This window comes from Saccoglossus kowalevskii, chromosome 20 (genome assembly GCF_978046115.1).
Source record: "Saccoglossus kowalevskii chromosome 20, keSacKowa6.1, whole genome shotgun sequence".
Lineage (NCBI taxonomy): Eukaryota > Metazoa > Hemichordata > Enteropneusta > Harrimaniidae > Saccoglossus > Saccoglossus kowalevskii.
The window spans coordinates 5595174-5621148 of NC_140660.1; the positions used below are offsets into that span (position 1 = coordinate 5595174).

The following is a 25975-nucleotide window of genomic DNA, read 5'->3' on the forward strand; positions in this document are numbered from 1 at the left end:
AAGTCTGGTGGTGAAAAGGTTAATTTGCATGAAAAAAAAATATCGCTTTGTCATTTGCCCATGAACAAATTCAATGCAACCCCATTGTTAAGTATTTTTGGTATATTTTTTACTCCTTCCTGAAAATGGTTTACTCAATTTATATGCAGACACTTTGGGTAGTCCTCAGTCAGATTTGTTTATTTTTTACCTTATAAATATTTTTCTCTTTTTTATTTAAAAAAATGTTATTTTTGATGAATTCTTTAAAATGGTTATCTCATTTGCTTTGATATTCATAATGTAAAAGCTTTGATTGACCTCTGTCAAATTTATTAATTTTTTGATGATTTATGGTCGTAACGTAAAATACAGGGATGGGCCTTTGTGGGGCTATTTCATATTCAGGAGCTGGGAGCTTATATTCAATACAGGTCTAACAATCAACGTCTCTGGTAGCGTGCTTATCTTATAAGTCTTCTCCCTTCAACTTGTCTGTTTTCACAGGGTGGGGATCGTTTGGTGAAAATATATCACTTCAACTGAGGCAGTGAAGGGAAGGAAATATACCGGTAATGAATACAATAAATCAAAACACAATATATAAGGTTTCCTCCACTTTAATAAAAAAATAGTACCGGGTACTAGTCACTGGAACCAGCAAGACATGGGGATATACAGTAAACAAATAAAACTTGGCACGTGATCGATGCTGCAGGGAGCACTCGACTCTCCGGTGAACAGCAATGTTGCATTCCTTCATTTCTTGCACGCTGTCGAAGCAGCTGCACTACAATTTAAATTTTTGCTCGGTGTCTAGGGAGTATCAGCAACTGCATCGCTATCTGCTGTTACTAGTAGCGTTGGTACAACAGGAGTATTTCGGGCAGTGAGCGTCAGTGGATTCTGAGATTGTGTGCAAAATTTTGAAATATCGATTATTTTGTAGAGAATATATTGGAGAAATTAGTTTCATATTTAATATCACTTAAATATGTCTATCGTTGGTACAACTTGTATTGTAAAAAATAATTTGTTCTATTAACATTGCAGTAAATATACTGAATAAAACACATGCCTAAAGTTGAGAATATCGTGAATATCAAAATTGTTATGTGAATGTCAATTCTGGTGTGCATTGACAAATTAAGATTGGATGTAAGGTGTTGTATTGGTAAAGATCTGTTAACATATCTAAATGCTGGGTAATTAGGGTTGACCATTGTTACATCTGGTGGGGGTGGTGTTTACATCTTGCACATCTGTGCAGAAATTTGGGTTATATTTGGAATATTTTAGTCAAAATATTATTAAATACAAAAATCATCTTATTACACTGTGATACGTGCATTATAGTAGTGTAAAATACTTTATTTTCGCTTGGAATAATTTTCGCTATTTTCGCTGAAGGAATGATTCAGTGAAAATAAAATCCAGCGAATATACATTTTTTTTATATTTTATATTCAACTTATCAAAAATCAGTGAAAATAAATTCCACAGAAAACACCCAAAAAGTCTTTTCAGCGAAAATATATTCCAGCTAAAATAAAGTATTTTACAGTAAGATATTGATTTTTGTACGGCAAAACATGCATGTGTTCATTTTGATCACAACCACAGTCACTTGGGGGCTGAAAATCAATAAATACTAATTTAAAAAAAAAATCATCCGCTATACGTATATAAATATTTATATTTATTTATATACGTATAGCGGATGATATTTTTTTAAAAAAATTAGTATTTATTGATTTTCAGCCCCCAAGTGGTTGTGGTCACAACATTTGTGTCTAACTTGAAATAAATAAATGGTAATTTTTCAAATAATTTCCCTAAAAATAAATTAATTGATCAGGCATTGTGATTATACACCATCTCTGGATCCTGGATTTTTTTGTGCTTATAATCCTCTCTCCCAATATCCCTAAAAAATGTAATCAAGGCTATTTTTGCACTTTGACCTTTTGTGCTGCACTATCCTATTGTTGTCTTGAATTATTCACTTTCGTTGGTAGAGCGATATATCGCCCTCTTGCGACACATTTATGATAAAACTCATTTTTTTGGAGATGCGTATCTTGTAAAATTTACTGTTTTGGTCACGTGCAGATTTGTAACTTTATAGTTTTATGATTTATGGCGTATTATTCGTTATCCGTGGAAAATAGCACTGGAATGGAATGTTTAAATATTCTCGGCGATATTGCATTGGAGGAGAGAAGCAGCGAACTCAAACACCTTCTCTCGTTCGCCCGTGACGTTGATGTTGTTTGTACATTGAACTTTGGATTTCTGAAGAAAATAGAGCAATATGACCCAACTTTTGGTAGTACTAGAATTGGATAAAAACTTAGATGAGGTTGCGAACTTCCGAAGTCAGAAAAAAGGCGACACTGCTGTGGCGGTGCGACGTTGGACAGCGCAGAGCAACCCGATGTGAGTACTTTCCTGAGAAATACACAGGTAAGCGATCACGTTATGTATGGGCTCCGTAACTTGATTGAACACGTTAAACTGTTCTCACGTATCACATGTCACATCGTACATTGCGCTGTTTATATGTTGAGGGGAGGGATGAGAGATCTTTAAACAAGAATTGACTAACTGCTAGCGTGGTAAAAAATGCCCCCCCCCCTCAACGCAAAGGGACGAGGAAAATCTGTTCACCACGCGCAAACAGTCTAATGAAATATTTTGACGCCCGAAATTCAAAATTCGGTGAGCGAACTAATTTATTTAACCACTTCCCTATTGTATTCTCTTCATTACCTTTCACTGTGAGTTTCCTGTGTGACATTGCAAGATGCGTAAGTGAACTGAGTGAGTCAAATGTTTTTTTTTTCTCACAACTCAAAAGCAATTATTTTTCCACCCTCCTACTCTGTTTCTTAACAAGTCTTGTGATTGGTGAATAACAAATTCTAAATAAGCCATGCCTCCAACTGTGCTGGTAAAACCATACACACTGCTGATCAGAAATATAGTCAATCTGTTTAGTTTCTTTTAATTTATTTTACTAATATTGAAAAATAGAAGTAAGGCGTTGGTTAAATTTTAATAAGCAACTAATATTCTCCTCACTGGTTGTTTTCATACATTATGTTAAAATATTATTTAGTGAAGTCAGTGGTGTCTACCTAGACTGTCGAAAGTTCCCGGCCTAATAAAGAGTCACTTATTTTCAAACGCTGTAGGCGTTTTAACGAAATGCCGAGGGCATCTCAGGCGAGGGTCGTAAGGCCGAGAGACTGTTATAGCATGTAACGCCCTCATGCGTCATTACGTTGAAATTTCCCAGTGACGTTCCTGCTGAGACTTGTCACTCAAAAGTGGCGAACACTCAAGAGCCAGAAACAGGCGACGGTTCTGTGGTGATGCAATGTTTGGACAGCATGGGGCAACACGATGTGCGTACTTTTCTGAGAAATAAACAGGTAAGTGATCACGTTATGTTTTTATTTGAAAATTGACGAACTGTTGTGACCGTTGCCCAAGCCACCTGAAAAAGGCAGAGGAACGTGTTCTGTATCAAGCAACACTGACATGTGAAACAGAAACATTTGATGCACAAAGATCAAAATTCAGAGAGTGAACCAATTTATTTAACCATGCCCACCCTATTTTCTCTTTATTCTTATTCACTGTGTTATACCTGTGTGATATTGCAAGGAGAGCAAATTAAGAAAGTCATGTAGCTTTTTCTCAACTCAATCGTCAATACTGTAAAGGGGGTAATTATTCACTGGGTTTTAATTTAGCTTATTTCGCTGACTGGAAAAATGCGCTAAATTAAAACACAGTGAATATGTAAAATTTAGCATAGAACACATTATCTAAATGACGAAACCGTGAATTTAAAACCCACTGAATATGCCTGAAATGGTAAATCAGTGAAATTTAAACCCAGTGAAAATTAGTCATTTTACAGTATTTTTAAACCAATGGCAACCACATATTATTATTATTATGTATATTTATTTCATGATTTGTTTAGAATATAAACTAAATACAAGTAAGAAATTTAACAGCCATGGACCTACTAAGATTAAACAAAACTCTAAAAGGGCTGACAGCATGCATAATGATTTATCAACTAAATATGAGGCAATAATCTGTGAAACTGTCAGGTCAAACTTGCCAATTATCTCATGAAAATTAGTTGAATGTTGAGGATTATGACGTAAATTTTAAGATGGCGATCATCTTGAAAAAAAAAATCACTGGTGTTCTCAAAATGTTCACTCTGTTTCCCACAACATTGGGTGTAAATCAAAGAGTGGTAAAACTATATGAATTGGATGGCTGAATGGACAGGCACTTGTCATTGACTTGTTCATACATACCTGGACCAATCAAGTTAAAATTTCAAACATGCACTACATCACGCATCTGGTTATATATCTGGGGTCTATTAATACCAACGAGGACCGGGTCACTGAAATTGACTAGCTCAATATAACTTTTCATTCTCTTGATATTCAGCAATATACTTGTGTATATGTGATCCTTCATCTTGATTCTCATGCAAAGGCTCATGGGAAAAATAAGACATACATGTGTATCATTTGTTGTGAAAAATTACGGAAATGTTTTCTTCCATAACTTTTAAAGTACAAAGTTTAGAAAATGGTAATATACTCATGTCAACCATGCATTTAAAATGGTTGTCATAGCAACAGAACTCAAAATATTTATTTTTGAATTTTTTCATTTGTTTTTCAAAATGTTCAAATCTTGTATATTTTATACAATTTATAGCTGAGAGTAGCTCAACCTATTGACCACAAGAAGAGGTCAAACAAACTATCATTTCTGATTTTAACGACCAAACGTAACTTTTTAATTTATTTTATATTTTTGGTAATATCATTGCTTGTTGTGTCTTTCACACTGATAATATTCTCAAATTCTTAATAATATTTCTAAACTATAGATGTAGTCATTTTCTCAATTGTTTTACAACAGATGCTGTGATGCCATATTTTACCCACAATTCTCTGATGGAAAATAAAAATGCAAAACCATTGAAAACCAACAGTGGCTGTAATGACTAATACATGTTTACTAAAGCACGTAGGTGTCATGCTCATTTTCCCCGCTCACTGTTAGATCCCACATTATTTGTGAAATCAAACGTAAACCAAGACATACAAAGGTCATAGCATCATAGGAGCATCAAACATCCCGTGGGACATTGGGTCTGCACCCTTCACACAATACGCAAAATCTCGCAGTTGAACGAAAAATCACCTACTGTAAAATACTTTATTTTAGCTGGAATTAATTTTTGCTGAATAGATATTTTGGGTGTTTTGTATGAAATTTATTTTCACTGATTTTTGATGAGTTGAATGTAAAATATAGAAAAACAGGTATATTCACTGGATTTTATTTTCACTGAATAATTCCTTCAGCTAAAATAGCGGAAATTAATTCCAAGTGAAAATAAAGTATTTTACAGTATTAGCATAACTGTTTGAGGTTTGGAGCTTGTCATGTGATAACAATGTTATCCCCTGATATCACCTATTTGTAGAGCTGATTGATACTTGTTGGCATCTTCAGTTTGTGGCTGATACTGCCCCATGAAGCATCTAGATCTACGTACAATATATAACCTCACAGTATGTCGGTGTGTCAGCACCACATCATGACATTTCAGGGGTTGAAGCATAGTCGAGAACCCCTCATAAAATTGGCAATGTTTGCTCAATATGTTACATGTTTCAGGTACATTACTTAGGGGCATATTGATGAAATGATGAAGTATCATATCATGTCTTGTCAGGTTAATTTAGTACTGTAACAGTGAAAATTATTGATCTTGTTGGGTTAATATGGTAAGAGTATTATTGCTGGTTAATTCAACTTAGTTGCAATTATATTTAGCAAATTCTATTAGGTTCATAGTGTTACTCAAGTTATAGATACAGGTTCATGAGCACTTGGGAGTGTATTTTTTTTCTTCTTTTTATTATTAGCTCCGCTGTCGACTGAGTGATAGTCCGTTGGCGATCGTTGTCCGTGTCGACTTTTTAGCTCCGCTGTTGACTTTGTCGAGCGGAGCTTATCATATCAGTGACTGTTCGTTGTCATTTGTCACCGTCCGTGTCAATGTTTTACTTTTTCAACTTCTTCTTGAAAACTACAAGCCTGAATGCTTGGTGTATATGTACCTTCGGTAGACCTCTCTCAGGTTTGTTCATTTCATGAAGATATTGTTTTGATATTGCATATATAGGTACTACTTGTGGACCTCTCTCAGATTTGTTCATTTCATGATGATATATTCAATTCTATACTTTTATATTTTTGTTATTTTTAGTAAAAAAGGATATTTGCGACTTCTTGTTGAAAACCACAAGTCTAATTGCTTTTATATTTACATATATAGGTACTACATGTGGACGTCTTTCAGATTTGTTCATTTCATGATGATATATTCAATTCTATAATTTTATATTTTTGTTATTTTTGGTAAAAAGTGATATTTTTGACTTCTTGTAGACTGGCGCAGTCGGGGCGATTAATTTGTTTTTGTAGTTTAGATAAAAAAAATCCTGAAATCAACCTGACTGGTTTATTCTGCAGGAAATTCATTGCTATTAAATATTCATGAATGCCCACAGGTGGGCACGGAAACACGTGCAAAATGAGGTGAACATGGTAAAGGTTACACTGCAGACATAACATGACGGCACGTTGAAATTCAAGTTTGTCGTAGTCGTCGTTTCTAATTCATCACAATTTGTAAAAAAAGTAACTTGTACATGTACTAGTCGTAGAATTGAAAAAAAAATCGGCTGCCACAACCAGCCTACGTCTTCTCGGTCAGAGTTCAGTTGAAGAGACGTTGTGATTGGCTTAGATGATTGTCAATTAGAACATCATTAACATAATTACCCGTTGAAAAATCGGCGGGTTCCTGCAGTGTCGATAGAGGGCCATGCAAATTTAAACCAGTTGGAGTGATTTCACAGTTACAGGGGATTTCGCGCTAACACCTCCATTTCGCGAATTTTTGTATTTTATTTGAACTACAAAAATAAATTAATCGCCCCAACTGCGCCAGTCTAGACTTCTTGTTGAAAACAGAAAGTCCCAAATGCTTAGATACAACATATTGTTCATTTTCTAATGATATCTTCCGTTTGTTAAATGTAACGTGCATTGCTAACAGCCGAGCTATCTCAGCCGACAGGCTGCTTGTCACTTTTTTGACTTCTTCTTGGAAACTACAAGTTTGAATGCTTTGATACTTTGTGTATATGTACCTTGGGTAGACCTCTCTTAGATTTGTTCATTTCATGATGATATCTTCAATTCTCTGATTTTGGTGAATATTTTTTGTCATTTTTGGTAAAATATAATATTTTCGGCTTCTTGTTAAAAACCGCGAGTCCAATTGCTTTGATATTACATATATAGCTACTACATGCGGACCTCTCTCAGATTTGTTCATTTTGTAATGATATCTTTAATTCTCTAATTTTGGTGAATATTTTTGTTATTTTTGGTAAAAAGTGATATTTTCGACTTCATGTTAAAAACCGCAAGTCCTATTGCTTTGATATTACATATATAGGTACTACATGTGGACCTCTCTCAGATTTGTTCATTTCGTGATGATATCTTCAATTCTCTAATTTTGGTGAATATTTTTGTCATTTTCGGTAAAAAGTTATATTTTCGACTTGTTGAAAACCGTAACTGATATCTTCCGTTCTTTAATTGAAATGTGTATTGCTAACAGCTGAGCTAGGCTGCTTGTCCAAACAGTCTTGGCTATAGACTGTTTAATTGAAATGTGTATTGCTAACAGCGGAGCTAGACTGCTTGTCCAAACAGTCTTGGCTATAGACTGTTTAATTGAAATGTGTATTGCTAACAGCGGAGCTAGACTGCTTGTCCAAACAGTCTTGGCTATAGACTGTTTAATTGAAATGTGTATTGCTAACAGCTGAGCTAGGCTGCTTGTCCAAACAGTCTTGGCTATAGACTGTTTAATTGAAATGTGTATTGCTAACAGCGGAGCTAGACTGCTTGTCCAAACAGTCTTGGCTATAGACTGTTTAATTGAAATGTGTATTGCTAACAGCGGAGCTAGACTGCTTGTCCAAACAGTCTTGGCTATAGACTGTTTAATTGAAATGTGTATTGCTAACAGCTGAGCTAGACTGCTTGTCCAAACAGTCTTGGCTATAGACTGTTTAATTGAAATGTGTATTGCTAACAGCTGAGCTAGACTGCTTGTCCAAACAGTCTTGGCTATAGACTGTTTAATTGAAATGTGTATTGCTAACAGCGGAGCTAGACTGCTTGTCCAAACAGTCCTGGCTATAGACTGTTTAATTGAAATGTGTATTGCTAACAGCTGAGCTAGACTGCTTGTCCAAACAGTCTTGGCTATAGACTGTTTAATTGAAATGTGTATTGCTAACAGCGGAGCTAGACTGCTTGTCCAAACAGTCTTGGCTATAGACTGTTTAATTGAAATGTGTATTGCTAACAGCTGAGCTAGGCTGCTTGTCCAAACAGTCTTGGCTATAGACTGTTTAATTGAAATGTGTATTGCTAACAGCGGAGCTAGACTGCTTGTCCAAACAGTCTTGGCTATAGACTGTTTAATTGAAATGTGTATTGCTAACAGCGGAGCTAGACTGCTTGTCCAAACAGTCTTGGCTATAGACTGTTTAATTGAAATGTGTATTGCTAACAGCTGAGCTAGGCTGCTTGTCCAAACAGTCTTGGCTATAGACTGTTTAATTGAAATGTGTATTGCTAACAGCTGAGCTAGGCTGCTTGTCCAAACAGTCTTGGCTATAGACTGTTAACATTTCTCAGCATTGTGAATATACTCAAAAGACTATTTTAAAATATAGAAAACAGGTACAAACATTCTCTCCTTCTCTGAATGCCTAGCACGATTTAGCAAGGCTGTACATAAATAATCAAAGAGAAACATATTATGCACTATATTTAACTTTTTACAAAACGATAATAGGTTTAAATTTGGACCTGTTACAGCCATTTTAATTATGAGCATTAGCAAACTTCTTACTGAGTGAATGGTTATGCAAATTAGCCATTATCTCGATCGATACTTTGTTTTTCAGTTCACCAGGGAAGTCTAAACAACTCTCACAATTCTTGTTTATTTTAGGGGAAACTTTCACACAACGTTTATTTGTTGTTTCTTAACAAATGGGCGTCCAGGCCTATATATAGTATGTTTTGTTTTCATAATACAAAGTTGTCAAGCAGGATGTGTGTCGTATGTTCAATCCCGGTCAATATTTCACACTTTGAATGTCATTGTCCGAGAATGCAAGTCTTTAAAAATAAGCCAAGACGTCCTTTTGTTTGTAGAGACATCATCAAAACAGTGTTAAAAACTGTGGGAACTTTTTCAATCTCTTTGACCAACCAGAAAACACGAACGGAGATAATGCCCGTATTATGAAAGTGATGTTAATCGTTTACAAAAATGGCTACTCTCATGTCCCAAAAAATGTACCGGTACGTTTATTTTTTTCCTCGAAATATTCCACCCGGTACATTCTTATTTGAGACGGAACGTTTATTTATTTTTCTAAATAGGGCCGATTGAAAAAAAATCTTGATTTAAAAACTGAAACATCGGTAAATCTCTTTCGTGTTTCCTTTACCAGGAGGTCGCTGAACTGTTATTAACATATTTAAATGCCCTATGGTAATTTGAACACATGTGCGCCATCCATTTCGATTGGTTAATTAGCGACTTGACCTATCCAGTCAATCAACACGTCTCGTGTGTATGGATAACATGGCGAATATCGTATCGCATTGAGCGTTTACATGTGACCGAAATCATTCGCTGTGATTAAACTAAGTTGAGTTTCACTTGTATTTCATAACAATTCAACGAATTTATATTTTGTACGTTATAGTAATCACTACTGAGTACTAATCAACAATTGCAACACTTCGAAAACAAGTAAGTTATTCACTTGTGAAATACAGCGTGATCGGATTGCGCTACAGTTACTGTGATCATTTGCTAGTACTAAGCAATGTTTGTTTTTATCCAAAACTTCTTTTATAATACATGTATACTTTTCATTACCATCAAAATTAAAAAAAGTAATGCATATTAAATATACTGAGTATTTTTAGTGTCCGTTCGGACAAAGTGCCATGCATATGCAGTGGTTTAGCGATTCGATTCAAAGATGGCCGACTGGCAGCCATCTTGTTTTTTGAAAATGTTGTATTTTGGACATGCTTTGTCAGTTTTCATTCAATCTTTGTACATAGATCATACATGTTAGGATACATGTCCCCAACCGTTCATGAGTTCCTAAGTCTGTCTGTCCGTCCGTCCGCGTGTCCGTCTGTCTGTCCGTGCGTCAGTCTGTCCAGAGTCATATTTCAGAATCCTGTGAACCGATTCAGTTCATTCTTTGCATGTGCCTAGTACCTTATGTGGGACATATGCACATGCAGTGGTTTAGCGATTCGATTCAAAATGGCTGACTGGCAGCCACCTTGTTTTTTGAAAATGTTGTCAGTTGTCATTCAAACTTGGTACATAGATTATACATGTTAGGATACGTGTCCATGATGATTTGTTTCAAAATCTGGTCAAGGATGGCCGATTGACAGCCATCTGACTTTTTGGCCTTACTACTATATTTCCACAATTCATATACCATTTTCATTCGTATTTGGCACATACATCATACATATCAGTGTGTTTCATAGTCAGATCAAAGATGGCCGAATAATGGCTGTTTTTATTTTTGGCCATATTACTACTACATGGAACACGTGTTTTGGTGTAAATAAACAATCTTTTGTATATGCCACTTGGAACTCAAGTTTCAAGGACACGTTCGAGACAACCCCTCCGCTTTAATATGACGAGCACAAAGAGAACTTTCAACAATTTAACGGGAACTGTGTCATTTTCAATGACTTGTTTGTTTGACTGTAATTTTCCAACATTGGGCCATTCCAGTTTATATCTGCACCCCCTGTTGATGAGCTTGTATGTTTACTTCATACAGGGTATAATTTCCATGGGTGTATAGGTCATACAAAGTTTTATTTCCAAATCATCATTCACCATACAGTAATGGAAATCTAAAACTATAGGTCCTACTTATGGTGTTGATGAGTTCCTTTGTGACACCATACAGAGTAGGATTTCCAAATATAACTCAGTATGCTAATTTACCAAGTTAAAATTTTTATATTTGATAATGGAAATCCAAACTAGTCCTGATTCACGGTGTTGATGAGCTCATTCGTGCCACCATCCTTATCTAATTTCAGTAATAACTATTTCATACTGGCCCAATTTTGTTACCATATACAGTCAGAATTCCAAGATTTTTTTAGTCATACTGTTAGAAATCCAACCTCACCAATCGGTATGTGGCGAGATAAACTAGGCCATATTTTATTTAGTAGCCATAACTGCCTGGATTTCCAGGATTTTTTTTCCATACTCGTCTGGATTTCCAGATTCTGTTTCTCCATAAACAGTTGGAATTCCGGGGTATTTTCCCCATCATACAGTGCTGGAAATCAGACCACATCAACAGGGGGGTGCAGATATAAACTGGAATGGCCCATTTCGTGGCGCCAATTATAGAACCAAATTTAGGCTTTTCACTCCTCCTTGACGCCCATTTAAAAGATTATACGGTATCTTGCTTTTCGCCAGCCACGAAGGTCACCCTAAATGGACTTGATAGATACTGCCGATCATTCTGTGCATTTTTATTGACGCATGGCGGCACGCAAATCGAGAAAAGTATTTCGCACAATACGTCACCATTGTACCGTGACTGATTTACTGATACCTCCCCCCCATCCTAAACCCCGCCCATGGGCGATGTTTTGCTCCACACATTGCCTGACTGAACCAACAAACACTTTTTACAGACCCCAATTTTCCCGTCCGACAACTTGCAGTGACCGTGCTATTTCAAATATGACGCTAAAAATAATTCACTGTGAAATCGAAAAGCATAGAACTCCAATAAATCCAATGCTGTATACGAATTGTTGTTTCGTATTATGACTCGTTAATACATTTCACTTACGTTTATTACACTTGAATAAAGTCTACGCTTGAAAAGAATGCTATTTACGAAGTTTGAAATAACCAAGCCTTCCTGAATCGAGCCTCTTGGTTGATTTAACGACGGTAGGTATCAGTAATGTTTAATCTTTGTCTGTATCGCATTCCAGACAAAAAGTTCAAGATCGGTAAACAAGAAATGGGCAAACTAAAATGTCTCCTGCGTTTCAAATGCGAGACGATCATTAGAACAACATAGTTAGGCGGTCATGTACGTTCTATAAATCTAACCTTGCACACATAATCTTGTATTGACGTGTTTTTTGTCCAAAAAAGACATTCCTTTTCAGTTAACTCTTAGCTTTCATGGTATTTGTGAGAGTTGAAAGATTTTTTGAACAAATGACAAGTATTTATATTGATTTGCGTCAAGCTGGGTGGGCCGAATTCAAATATCAGTGCGTGAACTCTGGAGGTCATTGCCTAATGCCGCACGTAATTTAAACGCGTGGTTATTAGAGTTCAGTCGCAATGTACGTGAAAAATGCATCGAAGTGCGCTGCCCAGAGTTTATTATATCATAGTAAAATTTAACTTGACACATGGTATGGTTTATATTACATGTTCACTTCATTTCAAATAAAATAATTGGAACATCGATGAATTACAAATATTTAAAATATTTTCTTGACTTTCCGTAGATACCTGACTACTATCATTTTTGACTCCCGTGTGCGAAGCACAAAAGGGAGTCTTTGCAGTTACCCTGTCTGTATGTCTGTATGTATGTATGTCACTTTTTTGTTCCACCGTTATCTCAAGAACCACTAATCAAATTTTGGTGAAACATAGATGCTCTGGGATAATGCGCAGAGTTGATTAGGTTTTGGTAAAAATCATAGAATATTAATTACCTAATTTGCATGATAATTAGCTGATTTTTAGCTTTTCCAAGACTGTTCCACTGATATCTGAAGAAGCACTCATTGGATTTTGATGAAACTTGGCACATGGATGCTCTGAACTAGTGCGCAGATTTGATTAGTTTTGGGTAAAAATCTATGGATATTAATTATCTAATTTGAATGATAATTAACTGATTTCAAGCTGTTCCATGACTGTTCCACTGATATTGGTAGAACCACTCATTGGATTTCAATGAAACTTGCCACATGGATGCTCTGAACTAATGCGCAGATTTGATTAGTTTTGGGTAAAAATCTGTTAATATTATTAATTACCTAATTTACATAATGATTAATCAATTTTCGGCTTTTCCCTGATATCTCAAGTACTAATCATAACATTTCAATAAAACTTGGCACATAGATGTCATATGACACTGCACAGACCTGGTAGTGTTTAGGGTAATATCAGTACATATTAATTACCTAATTTGCATTATTAATTAATTTTCAGCTTTTGATATTTCGAGTAGTAATGATCACATTTCAATGAAACTTGGTACATAGTTACTTGAGGACTGTGCAGAGACCTAATTAGTTTTTGGGTAAATATTTGTGCATATATATCACCTTATTAGCATAATTAGTTAATTTTCAGCTTTTCACCTGATATCTCAAGTACTAATCACATTTCAATGAGACTTGCGACATTTTCTAGGACTATGCAGAGACCTGATTAATTTTGGGATAAATAATTGTGCCTATTAATTACCTAATTTGCATAATTAGTTAATTTTTTGCTGTTCTATGGCTGTTGCACTGATGTCTACAAACCACTCATTGGATTTCAATGAAACTTTTAAAGATTACACATCACATTTGAATGAACCTAGGACTATACACCATATTAGTTTTTGGTAAATATGTATGCTTCTTAATCACTTAATTAACATAATTAATTAATACTGATATCTCAAGTATTGATCATCACATTTGAATAAAACTTGGTACATAAATGCTCTAGGACAATAGACAGCCTGATTAATTTTGGGTTAAAATCTGTTCATATTAACTCTCTAATTAGCATAATAATTAATAATATTTGGGTTCTAATCACATTTCAATGAAACTTGGTACATTGTGCAGACCTTATTAGTTTTACACTTAAATCTGTTCATATCAGTTACCTGATTTACATAATTAGTTTTCAGCTATTCCATCAATATCTCAAATACAAGTAATTTTGAATTAATTTTTAATTTGTCAATACTCTCAGCACACGGGAGTTCTTTCTAAGCTTTCTTTGATTAATGATTTAAATGCGCCCATGTTTATGTTTGCGTAATTATTACAAATGCAACGCATTATCAAGTCAGTAATATTGAAATATTCACAGACCCAATACCCCGGGTCAGTGCCCTAACTATAGTAAACAAAAATCTTGAGTTTGCGTAATTATCATGAAAGCAATACATTACAAAGTTGAAATATTCAGAGCCAGTACAATATTGTAAACAAATTTGCGTAATTAGAAAAGCAGTGCACTATAAAGTAAACGACGTTGATATATTCAAAGCCAGTACAGAGTTGCATACAAGTTGCGTAGTTACAGTACCGTCGGATATAATAACAATTTTACTAGATCGGCGCGCGGAGCACGAAAGAAAAAGGTTGCTAAGGTAACACGTCAGTCCAGTGCGTGACTTGGGGTCAAACGTCGGTCAACACACACTTGATGTCAGCATCGCTGCGTAGCAAGTTTCGCAAAGTACGTGAAGTTCAATTGCATCCCAAAATGATGTCGCTAATCACTAAGTTGTTGCAGCGTTTGTTGTGTCATGTCCATGTCCACCCCGTTTCGACTTCGGCTTGCTTTTCCTTCTTAGTGCGTGTTCTTGTTCACGTAAAATGTGACCTCTCTCAACGCAAAACATTATTTTTTCTCAACATTTTCTGAGACCATTTTTATCAACGCAGGGTTATTTTTCCAGACAAGATGGGCTTCATAATATCTGCCATAACATCGCCCGGGCGATCTTTTTGTCCACATTTTTATAAAAAAAATCGAATTCTCCATAAGATTCCCCAGGGCGGGTTATCAGTCGAATCCGGTAATTATAGCTATAATATTTATTCAACACTAAAACAAACTACAGTGAGTTGTTCTATGGTCGTATATAAAAATAAAATAAAATAAACTACATACAGTAAAGTTAACCAACTAAACAGAATGCTAAATAAAGCTAAATAATATTACAAACATATAAAGGATACGGTACGGTACGGTACAGTACAGTACAATACACTAGCTACTATTGCTAAGGAGAGGAGAATCACATTAGTCATAACTATGGTGGAAAGAATATTTTTAAAATTGGTGGAGCTGCTCATATATCATTCGCATACATTTTTGTATGTATTGTGCAGTTTCCCGGCCATGCCGACTCAGGTAGTGAATGATCTTGTGGCCTTTCAAACAGAGATTTGAAGTATATTGCTAGAAATGCATCATTTGTTTTCCATTTATATTCCTAATTACAAGGAACATTGAAAAGTTTGCATATACACCAGTGAAAGCACATTTTAGAAGAAAAGAACCAATTTGCCGGTCATTTTGGAAATTTTCCAAGGGGTATGTTTATTCCGGGGAGGGGTATGTTTATTAGATTTTGAAGATTTGGCTGTGGGGTATGTTTATTTGGGACATGAGAGTATTGCATCAAAAACGACATGCCATAATCCATCACACACTGACGCTTGCTAATGTTCAATAGTCAGATAAAAAAATAAAATAAAAATATTTTCAATTTGATAGAAACGGACGTAAAATCGTTCACATGGTTAAAACCTTGTATGAAAACTGCCATGGCGTTGTGTTATCATTTCCATGAGGGAAGGGCACAATAGATTACGTAAAGCCAATGTGATATTCAAACAGTTATATAAACATAGCGATCGTCATTGGGTGGGTTGAGACTAAATTTACCTTTCCTCAAATCTAAAAAAATTCTCCAAAAAATACATTGTATGACGCAGTTTTTCGTGAAATCAACCGTAATATTATCCTACACAATGGCAATTCGCAACTATTGTAAATCGAGACAGGTTTCATTCAACTACAGACGAGATCGGTTGAGAAAAAGTAAACGAACCCTGACCTCTGGGAATACCTCATTCAAAATCAGTGAAAATAAATTCCATACAAAACACCCGAAAAGTTATTTCAGCGAAAATTTATTCCAACTAAAATAAAGTATTGTACAGTAACCGAGCATTTTACATTTGTGTATTTTGCCACTGAAAAGTTAGTTATCGATGACAGCACAGCAATGGTGATCGTAACAGCGAATAGAAAAAATGTATACTTCAGTTTTAAAATTCTTTTGGAGAAAAAAAAAATGCATGAAAATAAATAAAAAAAAACACTGAAAGTTGCTAGGCTAGAAGTTGTTGACATGTTGCGAGATAAGGGTGAAAAAGTTTACTTATCATTTACAACTGTATGTTTTTTTATTCCTCTTGCATGCTGGAAGTGTCTTTGTCTTGTCTGTTTTATTTTTTGACTCCCATGCGCGATGCACACAATGGGAGTCTTTGCAGTTAGTTGTCTGTATGTGTGTGTGTGTATGTGTGTCAGTCTGTTCCACTGCTATTTCAAGAACCATATATCGGTTTTTGATGAAACTTGGTGCATTGATGCTCTGGGCCAATGCGCAGATTTGATTAGCTTTTGGTAAAAATCCGTGAATATTAATTACCTCATTTGCATAATGATTAGTCAATTTTCGTTCGTCAATTTACCTCAAGTACTAATCATCACATTTCAATAAAACTTCGTACATAGATTTCATAGGACACTACACAGACCTGATAGTTTTTAAGGTAATATCAGTACATATTAATTACCTAATTTGCATAATTAATTAATTTTCAGCTTTTGATATTTCAAATCGTAAGCATTACATTTCAATGAAACTTGGTACATATATACTCAAGGACTATGCAGAGACCTGATTTGTTTCAGGGTGAATAATTGTGCATATTAATTACCTAATTTGCATAATTAATTAATTTTCAGCTTTTCCACTGATATCTCAAGTATTAATCATCACATTTCAATGAATCCAGAACTATGCAGGGACCCAATTAGTCTTTGGTAAATATTTATGCATATTAATCACTAAATTTGCATAATTAATCGATTTTCAACTTTCACACTGATATCTTTCACACTGAAAGGACAGACAGACTTGATCAATTGTGGGTTAAAATCTGTACATAGTAATTACCTAATTTGCATAATTAACCAATTCTAAGCTATCACACTGATATCTAAAGTACTAATTATTCCATTTCAATGAAACTTAATACAAAGATGCTCTAGGACAATGTACAAACCTGATTAGTTTGGGGTTAAAATCTGTTCATATTAATTCCTAATAAGCATAATAATACATAATTTTTTGGTTCTAATCACATTTCAATAAAACTTGGTACATAGGTGGTCTGTTACTCTGCACAGATCTCATTAGTTTTACACTCAAATCTGTTCATATTAATTTTCTGATTTGCATAATTAGTTTTCAGCTTTTCCATCAATATCTCAAGTACAGTAATTTCGAATTATTTTTAATGTGTCTCCAATACTAGCAGCACATGAGAGTTAGTTCTAAACTTTCTTTGATTTAGTTTATAATGCTAGTTGATAGCGCTTGAGGTAAGTAAACAGGGTAGAGTACAGGAAGTCACACATCACCAAACCGTAACTGAGGCCAGCAGCTCATTTGCATATAACATCAACAGTGACTGACTAGTCAATCAATGAGCAACGTAAACAATTCTTTGGGACTTTTAATATGCGTGCCTCGGTTTCTCGGTTTCAGGATTGACAATATTCGGAAATTTTAACATTATCTAGCTGAAACTGTCTAGTTAAGAAAAAGCAAAAAATTCACGGTTTGTTCTGCCGTGTTACTGGTGTAGTGTAGATTTGATTTCCAGTCTCTTGCACACGTGTAGAGTATAGTGTAGCCATTTCTGTTTGTTCTGCCGTGTTGTTACTGGTGTAGTGTAGATTTGATTTCCAATCTTTTGTACGCGAGAAGAGTATAGTGTAGCCATTTCTGTTCTACCTCATTATTACTGGTGTAGTGTAGACTTAATTTCCAGACCATCACATGAGTACAGTATAGTGTAGCCATTTCTGTTTGTACTGCCGTGTTGTTACTGGTGTAGTATAGATTTGATTTCCAGTCTCTTGCACGGAAGTACAGTATAGGGTAGCCATTTCTGTTCTGCTGCATTATTACCGATGTAGTGTAGACTTGATTTCCAGACCGCCACATGAGTACAGTATAGTGTAGCCATTTCTGTTTGTTCTGCCGTGTTGCTACTGGTATAGTGTAGATTTGCTTTCAAGTCTCTTGCACTCAAGTACAGTATGGTGGGTAGCCATTTCTGTTCTTCTGCGTTGTTACTGGTGTAGAGTAGACACGATTTCCATTCTCTATCCCACTAGAGTATAGTTGTTATTTGTGTTCATGCCAAAGTTTATACTTGACTTCCAGTCTCCATCCCGCAAGTACAGTAGCAGTTTCTCCTTGTTATTCTGCACTCACTGGTATTTATGGCCAATTCTAGTTAATGCTTGATATCCATGTTTGTCCTTTTGAGGTGAACTTCTTGCTCTATAAGGTTGTTATAACTTTATCCAGATAATGTCACACAATGCATAGTCAATTCCTGTGTACTGATTTAATAAATTTAATTTAACCAACTGATTTTAGCATTTTAAATTTTACATTTTAGAATATAACTGATTTAATTTTGGTTCTAGGATATTACTGAAATAACAAATAGCATTTCTAGAATATTTTGGAAAATAAAAATAAAATAATTTGCTTGAAGGATATTACTAGGAATGGTAGAATGCTTCAAGATCTTTAACAATTAAAGTTATTATAATTATAATTATGTGGTAACATTATTTTCTCTAATTAGGTTATATCCTGTGTATAGTGAGTTTAAAGTTAGTCATCATGTAGAATTATTTTAGATGATAAAATTATATATATCATAAATCAACAACTGGTCACATTGAGTTGTAATAAATAAATGTTATTAGCTTAAGCAGAATATAAGAGTTCTTTTTAATAAAAAGTGTGAAGTCAGGAAATGGCATTTGTATCTATAATATGGTAATTTCTACTAGAAACTATTTAAATCTTCATACCCTCAAGTGAAAACCCTTCGTCTAAGTCTCCTGCAGCGTGCTTGGGCTTTCCATCAACCATGTCATTCAGGGCGCACTCTACGTTGTGATTGTGGAGGTATTTCTTGTTGATTTTCATCAGATTTTCTACAGTGCTTTCATAATACTCTTCACCATATGGTTTCCTTTCATTCTTCTTTGCTGATGGTCCATCCCTTCTGCAAGTAGTCTCCCAATTAGCGGACCATTTATCAAGCAGCTGTTCTGTCTTGGTCTTTTGCAGGATTGGGGCTTTGTTAACTATGGCCTGTGTCTCAGAAACTGATATTCCCATATATTGTGCCATCGTTCTATAATCCTCACCAGTATCAAGCTCCTGTTCCAATGAATTTATAACTGCTTGCTTTGCTTGGTGTGTCATCCACTTCACATCACACTTGATGCCTTTCTCCTTCAGAAAGAGTAAGTCAAATCCTGGAACCATTAGGTCCGTAACTTTCTCCTCTATTCCAACCTCCTTTTGGTATACAGTTGTTTTCTCATCTTCTGCATCCTTTATTTGCTGCAAGGAGTATGACTTCACTTTATTCAAGTCGTGGTGGTTTTTTAGTGAGTGAGCACTAAGAACATGCAATTCAACATCTACTCCAGGGCTTGCTGCATGTAGAACTTGGTAAACATCGTAGGTCAGTCTTTCCAATAACTCGTAGCACTCCCCAATCTGTTCCTTATTTTCACATCTGACTGCAATATTGACACTTCGAATGTCATCTGACAGGAACACTAGCGCTTCAACACCTTTGCACACCTTGATACCATTTTTCCATATCCCACTTGGTGGACGTCCTAATTTGGTGAAACTAACATGAAGTCGCGCCTGTAGCTTTGGGAAGAAGCTTGGTGAGAGTATATCATGTTCAAGTTGGCAGATGAATCTTCTACCATAGTATATGTTGATGTGTTGGCTATTCATCCACTGATCTTTAGGCATGATGTGTTGGAGTATATTTGGTATGATAAATTGACCTGCATGACCTCCACCATAATCTTTATCACCTAATGGAAAAATGATCTCCATGTCGATGAGTAGTTGTATCAGCTTGTCCATATCGGCCTCACCACCAAGTACATACTTGATATCTTCAATGGGATAGATTTTTTTGGTTTCAAACTTTTTGGCGAATTGATGAAATATGCGAGTTGCAAACATAGGACCAAGTATTCGTACTCCAAACCATGGAACGTCAATAATTATAACATCTTGGCTTTCTGGGGTCTTAGAACATTTCATGTACTGTAACTGTAATAGATAAAACATGTATATATAAACATCACATGCAATGTTTACCAGTAATACAACAATGTAACATTTCACGTAAGGTTAATGTCAAACCAAGATAACAAAGCTGTTATACTTTGGATCACAACATAACCTCAGTTAATTAGATCTGTTACACATGACAATAGTGACATCCTACCAACAGTAACAGTTCTCAAATGGGAATTGAAAACCATATCAACCATGTCTGCAAATTAGCATGTTTTCATATTATAGAAACATCTACAAAATCATAGAATACCTCATAAATTACATGGGTTGTCTTCTCCTACATACTTTGTAACTCCCAAACTTGACATTCAGTCTCATCGCTCACACGAACAATATTGAAAACATCACACCTATTCTATGGCTACCCATGCATATAATCTCTGCTGTCACATGACTAGATGATAAGCCCTATCATTTACAAGAATAATAGCGTGCATGTCACAGGAACAGCAACTGGTATCACATGACTAGATGATATGCCCTATCATTTACAAGAATAATAGCGTGCATGTCACAGGAACAGCAACTGGTGTCACATGACTAGTTGATATGCCCCATAATTTATGGGAATAATAGCGTGCACATCTTAGGAACAGCATCTGGTGTCAGATGACTAGATGATTTGCCCTGGAACTCACACATAACTCACATATCGCACTCAATTAATGTTACATGTTTATTGGTTCATATATACATGATAGCCACTTATCTTGCTACACAATGTGTTACCTCTGTGACAGTGTGAAGGTGTTCTGTTGCTTTCTTAATATAGTCTTCCTTGAGGTTTGGATTTATGCCCTCCCTAACACGAGCTAGGTAATCATCCCAGTATAGGACAGGAAATAATTTCTGTTGCTTTTTCCATTGTGTAACCAGTTCCATAATCTTACCACATATAGCAGGCATTGGCTTTAAATTCTGTAATCATATGAGGATAATTGTATTACAACTTTGAAATGAGAGAAACACTTTTAATCATAGAAAACACCTCATTCTTCAAGCAAAATAACTTTACCTTCATTACTTCATCTTTCCTCATACGTAGAATTTCTCGTAATCTTTTCATATCAGGACTTTGGGGATCATGAGTATTCAAAACCAAAATTTCATCTCCGATAAATATACCGATATGTTCACTGAACATCTTGGATGCTTCTTCTATCACTTGTGTTGCAAGTTTTCGGACTAAAAAAAACAATGTATTAGAATTATTGTGAAATTCAAATATTATACAGTAGATGATACGTACACTATAGTGCATTCTTACCTTCGTTTTCATAACCATACTTCTCTGCCCAATCACCTCTAGTAGCTACTAAGTAAACATACAGTGTGCGCTTCGAAGTATACATTGACGAACTACCCTTGTTTGTCGAGATAAGCATCTGTATAATCTGCTTTACCTTAAAAACAAAACAGTATAATTTTTAAACGAAACAACAAAAACACTCCATGATTTAAAATAATTTTACCACCAAAGGAAGACTGTAATGTTCATATTCTTTTCTCTATTTTTTGTATGCTTATATTTTACTTAATATACACATCATTGTAGCATCTACAAAACTATCATCTATAAATGTGTCTGGTATGTCAATATATTTGCAGATATCTAGAAAAGTCTCTTTTCAATAACAATTTTGATTGTTTTTGATATGTCTGTTGGCCGTGTTCTTGTAATAATTTGTATGACTTGTCGATTGTCATTAGTTTATTCATACTGAGTTAGGACGGCATTAGTAGCAATGTTGGTCATTAAACATGATGAGCAGAGACAAGTCAATGATCGTAATTAATGGGAATCATATTTAGTAATTTGAGGGCTGCATTAAAACCCAAATAATTAAACAAGAACTATTTATTATACATATTTTCTGATTTTTTGTCACTAAACTATAAAAGAACTAGAGTTGTCCAGGTGAAACAGTCATCTTTAAATCAATGTATTGTTAAATTTTAACCTTTAAATGAAAAAAATAACAATTTAAATGGCATGGAGGAATATATTAGTAAATGTTCTTATCATTCGCCAGCTTTATTTTATTTGAATTAACCCGTAAAATTCATGTGTTGTCTAACATTTTTTGACAACTTCAGTGTTGAAAATCATGAAAATAGGTACCGTACTTATCCGGGTAAGAGCCCATGCCTGGGCAAACGCCCACCCCCCCACTTTTGACACAATAAAGGAGTTGAGGTCACAACTGTGGTTGTATTAACAGTTGACTTTCTAGAAGACTGTCGTGATACTTATAAAAATGTTAATTGCGTAAAACAAGGGGTGAACGCAAAATAGCTGTGACAGCTTTCTGCCTTCAGGGCAGCACGTTCTGAATTATAACAGTCAGCAAGTCTATAATATATATATATATATTAAAGCAGAAATGGTAGTTCTCTTTTTAAAATATGTCGTGGAATATATTTAAAGTTCTTATCATTCGCCAGCTTTATTTTATTCGAATTAACTCGTAAAATTCATGCGTTTTCTACCATTTGTTGATAACTTCAGTTTTGAAAAGTAATGGAAAATGCATGTGTGGTTCTCTCACAAAAACTTGCTGTGTCAAGGAGGATAATATGTTATCTAATTACCGATGTCAATTAGCATATTTCTTTTGTGCTGTGATAGGCTTCAAAATTATTTTTTTAAGAAACAGTAAAATTTTATAAGGCATAGAATTTGACCTGTACTAGACAGAGATATATTAGGGTGCACGTCGAATCAGTTTCCTTTGCAAAAAGAAAGTAAACCAGCTAATATGCATAAGCATCACATTTCATTGAAATTTGGTACCTATATTTATACCGTAAAAGCGTTAATTATTCACTGGGTTTTAATTTTGCCTATTTCAATGACTGGACTAAATTAAAACCCAGTGAATATGTAAAATTTTGCATAGAACACATTATCTAAATGTTGGGAGTTCAGAATCCAATATAGCGGCCGTACGAATTTCACACACGCTGCAACTTTTCTCTGGAATTTTAAACTGTTATTTTACAAATTCTATATGTTGCACATCAATAAAATAATGCAAAATATGCAAACAGGTTAGTCGTTTGTCTATTTCGCACGTAAAAAGCTTGGTACGATGAATGGCTTAATCACAGCTTCCGCCGAAAAAAAAACATGGGCGATGGCTCTCGATATTTTTCAGGGTGCGTGATATAAAACAGAAAAGCCAAAGTGGAGCCAATCAACACATATCTTTCAAACACAGATAAAAATTTGGACAATAAAATTCGCTATGAAATGGTACTAGTTTTCTTTTTGTCAAACTTTGCCTGTCTTCTGTGCAGATTATGGTGTGCTGTACGAGACTACCAAGTTAGTTTTTTTAAACAAGTATAATACTGTTGTTAACGAATTCCAGATTACATTTTCTTGGCATTATCAGTGTTCTAAAACTTAAAAATGCTTGGTTCGACGATTTTTCCAGCAATTTTACCAAAAATGCACGTTTTTTTGAAAACTATTGAACCAATTTTGTTCTGTTACTTTTTCACTGAGTAACAAAGTTATAATGTCAATTAAGCTATTTGGAATAATTTATTTTTTCACTGTACCCCTACTAAATGATAAAATCGTGAATTTAAAAACTACTGAATTTGTCTGAAATGGTAAATCAGGGAAATTTAAACTCAGTGAAAATTAGTCATTTTACAGTAGTATCAAAGCAATCGAACTTACTGTTTTCAACAAGAAGTCGAAAATATAACTTTTTTCCCGAAATGAAGATATCATCATGAAATAAACAAATCTAAGAGAGGCCTAACCAAGTATCAAAGCATTCAGGCTTGTAGTTTTCAAGAAGAAGTCGAAAAAGTAAAACATTGACACGGGTAATGACGGACAATCACTCATATGATAAACTCTGCTTGACAACTCCACTCTGCTCGACAGCAGAGCTAAAAAGTTGATGGTAATTTCGTGTGATTAGAAATTAAGCCGTCCAAGAAACACCTAGCGACGGGACCTAGAGGCTGGGCTATACCTTGGGAGAAGTGGGAAAACAGGCACAGAACCGCTCTGGTTGGAGAAATCTTGTTGGTGTCCCAAGAGGGATGATAGGCATGAGTAAGTAAGTAGTTAATTAAAAAAGCTTTTTCTTATACCGAGTCAGTTTAACAATATAATACTTATCACGGCAAGCTTAGCATATCTTCAATGCAGACAGGTCGGCTTCCTGTTATCAAACCGTATAACCCAAAATTGCACGTATTTTATTGTCTCACATTGGCTAGTTCAAGAAAATATCCAATGAGTGACTCGTGATAACAAATTTATTGAGCAAATATAATAATTACTATAAGACTTTAATAAATCTGATCATAGCTCACAAATGTGTATATTTTAATCTCTCATGTATGCAGTTTCAGCATTTTTGACAGCAGAAATTTACCATTGTTTTAGTGTATGCACGCCTTAAAGCCTTTGCCTTTGCTCTCAGGAACATTTCTGTCTTCTCATATGCAAAGATATTAGCTGCTCAAACATTCATCCTCTTTGATTTCACTAATTACATCATCATGTTCAATGTTTTGATTTTATAAGTCTTATAAATTTATGACTAAACACTTACCTCTTTCATTGCTGATTCCTTTACTTTTTCTATTCCTATTACTTTTCCGTCTTCATCGAAGTCGATGCCTTTATACAGCAGTGCAATTGTGGCATAGTCCGCCTCGATCGTGAACATAGAATGTGTTGCAAAATATACACTCTGTCCTGCCATGTCGACCATATTTATTTTACCTACACCTGGTACTTCTGCCCTGGAAAAGTCTATGCCAGCTGTGTGTGTGTACTCCTTTTCCTTTCCAGGATCAGGGGCTGGTTCAGTCTGCGATGTCTGCAATAACAAAACAAACAATGTTACACTTCATACATATTTACTATTGTGAGGTTGGATGTAAAATACATTTATAGTAGTTTGTATTTGAACAAGAAACTCACAAGAAACAAATGCCCAAAATTGTAGCCATTTTTACAAACAAGATGGCGATCAAATGACTGAATACAATTATTTAATTTTTCATATGTAAAATATCCAGTTGTTCATTTCAAATGATGTGTGAGAAACAAATGCCTGAAATTTTACCATTTTGGGTTAAATTCCAAGATGGTGGCGTATTATTTTGTTTTCTGTTCAAAGGAGTCGGTACGAAGCAAGTCAAATTTCAAAATGAATAAATGGGCATCTGTAAAAACTACTTCCTGTTTGGAAGACATCAAAGATGGAGACCAAACCATGTGATCAATCACAAACAGCTTTACAAACTTTAAAGAGCATTATGCTAATTTCAAATCAATGTGTCAAAGTGGTTCTGAAGAGGATTTTCTTTAAAATGTTTTATGTCATTTTTCAAGGGGGAAAATTGGCAGAAAATGTCACAAAGTAGATATATCAATAGGTCAATTAACTCTCAAAAAAGGTTTACAATGACCACTTCTGGTTTAATTTAGGATGTTTGCC

The 25975-nt window shown here is 35.0% G+C and overlaps 1 protein-coding gene across 1 annotated transcript in view; it reads right to left on the reverse strand.

Moving 5' to 3' along the window:
* Nucleotides 1-16175: 16175 nt before the first annotated feature.
* LOC144354675 (uncharacterized) overlaps nt 16176-25975 on the reverse strand; it is an 84201-nt gene continuing 74401 nt past the window's right edge. Inside the window, exons 8-12 of the mRNA XM_085494247.1 lie at nt 25082-25351; nt 21766-21901; nt 21514-21683; nt 21228-21416; nt 16176-20468 (exon numbers count right to left, since the gene is read on the reverse strand). Coding sequence (XP_085350373.1) covers nt 19176-20468; nt 21228-21416; nt 21514-21683; nt 21766-21901; nt 25082-25351 — 2058 coding nt within the window. The 3' untranslated portion in view covers nt 16176-19175. The remainder of the gene's footprint in view (nt 20469-21227; nt 21417-21513; nt 21684-21765; nt 21902-25081; nt 25352-25975) is intronic.